At 54.1% G+C, this 6,664-nt stretch overlaps 2 protein-coding genes across 2 annotated transcripts in view; one reads left to right on the top strand and one right to left on the bottom strand.

Annotated features, from left to right (window-relative positions):
• The window catches only part of SLC2A4 (solute carrier family 2 member 4), a 197,339-nt gene that overhangs the window by 163,689 nt on the left and 26,986 nt on the right, over positions 1-6,664 (bottom strand). The window lies entirely within an intron of this gene.
• YBX2 (Y-box binding protein 2) overlaps positions 5,861-6,664 on the top strand; it is a 15,813-nt gene continuing 15,009 nt past the window's right edge. Inside the window, exon 1 of the mRNA XM_075071340.1 lies at positions 5,861-5,894. Within this exon, the coding sequence (XP_074927441.1) occupies positions 5,861-5,894 (34 nt within the window). The remainder of the gene's footprint in view (positions 5,895-6,664) is intronic.

Genomic DNA, 6,664 nt, shown 5'->3' with positions numbered 1-6,664 from the left:
GGAGGTTGTCGCCCAAGCCGCCCCTCGGCCTCGCCCCGCGCGCACGGGGCCAGCCGGGCGGTCGCGCGCTACCCCGCACGCGCGCAATCACCCGACCGCGAGCTCAGCCGCCGCCGCCGCTTGGCTCGCTTGTGCTGTTGGCCTGCCTGCTGCAACCCAGCCGCAGTGCCACGCGCACTTATGCCCCCCACACCCAACGAGGCGCCCCCCCCCCCCGACCAGCGGCGCGACGGGGGAGACGCCACGCCGCAGGCGCGCCTGCGCCAAGGCGCCCCGGCTGCGCAGCCGGCCCGGCGGCCCGTCGCAGGCGCAGCGCGCTTGGGAGAGGGCCGCGCGAGGACGGCGAGACCCCAGCCTCCCACACGCCGGCCAAGTCGAGGAAGCGCTCCCCGGTACCCGCGCGTCAGACCGACAGTGCGCATGCGCAGACGATCCGCTGCCGGCCTGCACACAGACTGGCTCGATGCGCTGCTACATATGACACCTTGCCTGTTCCAGCCTGGTAGCCATTCAAGGGCATGCGCATCCGAGAAAAGCTCCTCATCGCCTCGCCGCAAAACGCCTTCAACGCGCAGCGCAAAAGAGGCCCTCCCAGTCCATTGATTATTACCCGTGCCCATAACTTCCATTCCACCGCTGGATTCTCTACTGAGATGTTGCGCGCAGGATCCACGATGCACCATCTCCCCGACCCTCCACTACACACATGCGCACTTCTATCCGCTACTCCCCTGCCCTCGGTCAAACCCGTTGTGGGAAACTAGAGCGGGACCGGTGAAAGCGAAGGAGTCCCACCGGGGCAGGGGGGGAGAGGCGGCCATCTTGGAAGCGGAGTGGCCGCCATGGGTTACCATAGCAACCGTGAAATTGCGCCTCTTTTGTCGTTAGCTGTACATTTTGCAAAGTAGTTTATATAATGAGGAATTTCAATTATACAAATATGAAAGCCGTCCGAAAGGGGGTTCGGGTAGTTATACACCCCTCCCCGCCCCCCCGAATCTCCCCTCCCCCACGGGTCAACCCCGCCCGTCACCCCTCCCCATGGTCACCCCTCCCCGCCCCCCGAATCATCCCTCCCCCCGGGGTCACCCCCTTCTATGGGTCAACCCACTTCCCACCCCCACGGGTCACCACCCTCGGGCGTCACCCCCTCTCACCCCCCTGGATCATCCCCTCCTCCCATGGGGTCACCCCCAGGTCACCCACTCCCCACCCCCCACGGGGGACCCCGCCCCTCGGGGTTCACCCCTCGTCCACACCCGCTGAATATCCGGCTCCCCCATGGGGTCACCCCCCAGGGTCACCCACTCCGGCCCCATCCCCCCCCACGGGGTGACCCCGCCCCTCGGGGTTCACCCTCCCTGCCACCCCCGTATCATCCCCTCCCCCGTGGTCACCTCCGCTATGGGTCACCCCTCCCCACCCCCACGGACGGTGACCCCCCTCGGGGTCACCCCTCTCACCCCCCTGAGTCATCCCCTCCCCCATGGGGTCACCCCCAGGTCACCCACTCCCCACCCACGGGGTTACCCGCCCTCGGGGTCACCCTCTCCACCCCCCTGAGTCACCCCCCACAGGGTCACCCTCCTCACCCCCCTGGGCCATCCCACCCCACCGCGGGTCACCCTCCTGCATGGGGTCACCCCTCCTACCCAAGGTTTCCCCTTCCCCCAGAGTCAACCCTCTCTACTCTCATGGGGTCTCCGCACCCCCCAAGGATCCCCCTCCCCCAGAGTCTTGCTTTCTCATCACCGAGTCCCCCTCCTCCCTATGGATTACCCCCTCCCTGGCCCTCCATGTGCTGGCCCCAAGGGTCACACCCCTCCCACACGCTCACCTGCCTCCTTGCCCCCTCATGTTGTCCCCCCCAAGTCACCCCACTCCTTGCTACCTCACTGAGCCCACCCAGGTCACCCATCCAGTCCCCCCTCACTGTCCTCCCAGGGATCACTCCCCTGTCTGTCTGTCCGATCCTGGAGAGTTAACCGATCCTCACCTTCTCTGTGTGTGATGTGTGTGTGTGTGGTGTCGCCTGCTGGAGAGAGCTCTGTGTGTGTATTGTGTGTGGTGCCCCCTGCTGGAGAGAAGCTATGTGTGGTGTGTGTGTTGTGTGTGTGTGTGTGTTGTGGCGCTGTGAGAGAGCTGTCATGTGTGTGTGTGTGTGTGTGTGGTGCCCCTGCTGGAAGAGAAATCTGTGTTGATGTGTGGTGTCGCTATGCTGGAGAGAAGCTCTGTGTGTGTGTATGTCTGTGTGCCCGCTGTGGAGAGCTTATGTGTGTGTGTGTTGTGTGTGTGTGTGTCCCCTGCTGGAGAGAAGCTGTGTGTGTGTTGTGATTGTGTGTGTGGGTGTGTGTGTGTTTTTTGTGCCCCTCTGGGAGGCTGAGAATGTGTGTGTGTGTGTGTGTGTATGGTGCTCTCTGCTGGGGAGTGTGTTTGGGCTAGCTGACTTGTGTGTGTGTGTGTGTGTGTGGTGCCCCCTGCGGAGAGCTGGAGAGTGTGTGTGTGTGTGTGTGTATGGTGCCCTCTTGCTGAGAGAAGCTGATTGTGTGCTGTGCGTGTTGTATGTGTGTGTGTGTGTTGTGTTTGTGGTGGCCCTGTGGAGAGAAGCTATTTGTGGTAGGTGGGGTTGTGTGTGTGTGTGGTGTCCACTGCTGGAGAGAGCTATGTGTGTGTGTGTGTGGGGGTGCCCTGCTGGAGAGAAGCTGTGTGTTGTGTAGCGCGCGTGCGCATGCACGTATGCACTTGCCTTGCTGGAGAGAATAGTCTGTGTGTGTGGTGTCCCTGCTGGGAGGAATCAGAGTGTGTGTGTGTGTGTTGTGTGTGTGTGAGAGAGGAGAGAGAGAGAACCCCTGCTGGAGAGTTCTGTGTGTGGTGTGTGTGGGTGGTGCCTCTGCTGGGGCATTCAGTGTGTGGTGAGAGAGAGAGAGGTGTAGAGAGATGCCTCCTGCTGGAGTTTGGTAGAGTTCGGGTCTGTGTGTGTGTCGTAGTGCCTCCTGCGATGGAGAGAATCAGTGTGTTGTGTGTGAGGAGAGACGAGACAGAGGGAGAGATGGCCCTACTAGAGAGAGTATGTGTGTGTTGTGTGTGTGTGTTAGTGCCTTCTGGAGAGAATCAGCTGTGTGTTGTGTGTATATGTGTGTGTGAGAGACAGAGAGATGGCCCTCCTGGAGAGATTCTGTGTGTGTGTGTGTGTGTGTGTGTGTGTGTGTAGTGCTCTTGATGGGAGATTCAGAGTGTGTGTGTGTGTGTGTGTGTGTGTGCATTGCACGCCCCTGCTGGAGAGAATCAGTGGTAGCGAGAATCAGTGTGTGTGTGCACAGGTGTGTCTGCCGCTCCGCCCTTGCTGGGAGAGAATCTCTCTGTGTGTTTGTGCGTGTGTGTGTGGTGCATTGCCCCCTGCTGGAGAGATCTCTCTGTGTGTGTTTGTGCGTGTGTGTGTGTGCTTGCCCCTGCTGTGAGGAGAATCAGGTGCGGCGTGTCAGTGTTCTTTGTTATGTTCTGCGGACTGATCACGATCCCATGTGTGCTGCCCCTGCGGTAGGAGAGAGGAGAGAGAGAGAGAGCTGAGAGAGAGAGAGAGAGTTAGATGTGTGTGTGTGTGTGTGTGTGGTGCCCCCTGCTGGGGAGAATCAGTGTGAGAGAGACAGGAGGCAAGTGGAGGGGTGTGGCAGGAAGAGTTCCAAGTCCCACTCTGCACCCACACAGCAACACAACCTCTTTTGCCAATGATTCAAGGAAGCAGAGCTGGAGCTTTACCTGCCTAGAAGTTGTGACTTTGCAAAAGAATCAAGCAAACCCACTGCCTGTTGTCATGGGCTGTTAAACAAACAGCTGCCCAGCCCCAGAGGCGGCTGCATCTCAGCGCCGGACAAAAAGATCTTTTCATGAACAGCTGCCCCATCCCAGAGGCGGCTGCCTCGTGCATGCTCCCTGTATATGCAGCTGCTGCGCCCCAACCCAGAGGCAGCTCCATTTTCGCACAGGGTGAATGATAATTATGAGTTTGTCTTTCCAATACCCTAGCGCTCTGCATTGTACTGTACAAACACATGCGAAGATACAATTTGTCCCCGGGTCTCAAATGGTTTGTAATCTACAATAGATGAAGAACGAGAGGGAGACAGTAAAAGACCGTGTTTGCAGATGGATGAATGTGTAACAGATGTTAGAGGATGAAATTGGTTGAATATGACCTGCAGAGATCTCGCACCTGCGGCTGAGATGCAGCTAGCTCTGGGGTGGGGCATCTGTTTAGACAAGGATCCCCTGCTTGATGCTGAGATGCAGCCAGCTCTGGAGTGGAGACAGCTATTTATACAGGGATCTATTGCCCAATGCTGAGACGCAGCCAGCTCTGGGGTGGAGACAGCTGTTTATACAGGGATACCTTGTCCAGCGCTGAGATGCAGCTACCTCTGGAATGGCACCATGGTTTATTCAGGGATCACTCACCAGCTGCTGAGATGTCCCTACCTCTAGGGTGGCACAGATATTTATTCAGGGATCCCTCACCGACTGTTGAGATGCAGCCACCTCTGGGGTGGGGAGCCGCCACTGGTAACACCTGCAAACACAACAACCGCACACTTAATCTTAAGCGCATGAATAATACCACTGACACAAGTGCCCAGAACGAAGCTACGCGGAGAATCATCTCTGCAAATATCGGCGCACTGCGGCCAGCTTAGCGTATAGTTACAGGCAGATGTAATAGAAATGCCTATAACCGAACACGATTACAATGAATACTCGCACACGCACATCAATAGCGCTGGTTAAGGGTCTACTGTGGCCCAGCGACTGGAAGTTGAAGCTGGACAAATTCAGACTGGAAATGAGATGCAACTTTTAAATTAAACGATTTACTGAGATCTGGGCCGGATTTTCTGGCACCAGCCATTCGCCGATCGAGATTGGCTGTCAAAAGCTCCTACTACAGCTTGTCGTCTCGAGAGATCAAACCAGATGACTTCAATTCATGGCAGAACATATTTCATAAGCATGATCCTACCTGGTAATGACAGAAAACGATGACATGCAAATAAGATCCACTTTGTGGTAATGAACATCTGTATTAACGATTTCAACAAATACAATGATAAAGCATCATTAACCGTGCTCCTAGGAGCCGACAGATGCAAGCGATTTTCCAATATGCCCAGCATTGGTGGGGATTCCTATTATAACATATGCAAATGACACAGCATAATTAGCGGCGATGCAAATAGATGCAAATAGTGCAAAGTTAGGTTTATGCAAACGCCTGTTACTCTATATTAAACCTGGACAGTTTTCATTCTGGTATATTTATATAGATGCAGATAGGTTAACAAAACCAGTCTCAATGGATCCACATGATAATATATGTGAATAAAGCTAGGCACTCACTGGGTTAAAGGCGGCAATTGTATTATATGCAAATATAATGGGCCATACACAAATAGATGCAAAATCTGCATATTTATGTATGTGGCGGGATAAAGCCATTGATGGAGATATATGCAAATATATGTTATCTATGCTAATATATGGATGGGGAGGGGCAAGCCAAAACTGGAAGGTATGCAATTATTTGTAAACAGTTCCAGAAATATGCTACTATGTGGACATGGAGGAACGGTACCCACCAATGAAATAATTTGCAAAGACATGTGCACACAGGATGAAGCCAACAGCAACTTATATGCAAATAAATGTGAATAGACGCACACAGACCCAACGCCGCGCAAAGGATTCAGGGGGAGCTGCGGCGCTTGTACTCACCCGGTGGTGGGCCGAGTCTTTGGCGGCATTTTGGCGACGGGGGCCCCTTCAGTCGCTCCACGTCTTCAGCAGCACTGAAGGGCCCCCTGCTGCCGAAATGCCGCTGAAGATCCGGACCGTCGCCAGGCTGGGCAAGTTGCCGCACTTGCCCCCTTCCCCATGGGCGGCCCTGCACAGAGCTAGAGGAAGCAGGAGCATCTGCCTACAAGCAAGAAAGAAATGGTATCAGCAATGCAAATATATGTAAATATATGCACAATATGCAAGTTTATGCAAATAGAGCTGCATCGGGCATAGAGCCAGCTGTGCAAATAGAAGAATAAGGCATCAGTGCAAAAATATTCAACTAGCTCATAATGCAAATATATGCAAATACCGGCACATAGAGGACCAGAACCCAGAACAGAAATATATGCAAATAATGACCCCTCCGGAAGAATACAATGCAAATACATGCAAAATATGCAAATATATGTAAATACATATATAAGATTTACAAATAGACTATACAGACACACCCATATATGCAAAAATATGTAAATACGTATATAAAAGATTTGCAGACTCTATGGAGAGATATGCAAATATATGCAAAATCTGTAAATACATATGATTTGCACATATACCAGACACATAGATATATGCAAATATATGCTAAAACATTCAAATATACGTAAATATATGCAATGATATGCAAACAGACTATCCAGACAGACACACAGACATATAGGAACAGGACCTCGACGCAATTAGATGCAAAACACCCAAGGAGGGGGCGTCGCGAGAGCATGCTATGCAAATGGCCTCATCAGTATGCAAATATATGCCAACCCGTGCAGCTGGGCGCTTCCCCCGTCGCGCCACGCGGCCCCACGTGGGGCGGCCGGCGGCGTGAGGGCGC

This window comes from Chelonoidis abingdonii, chromosome 11 (genome assembly GCF_003597395.2).
Source record: "Chelonoidis abingdonii isolate Lonesome George chromosome 11, CheloAbing_2.0, whole genome shotgun sequence".
Lineage (NCBI taxonomy): Eukaryota > Metazoa > Chordata > Testudines > Testudinidae > Chelonoidis > Chelonoidis abingdonii.
This window is presented reverse-complemented; position numbering and strand designations above follow the sequence as displayed.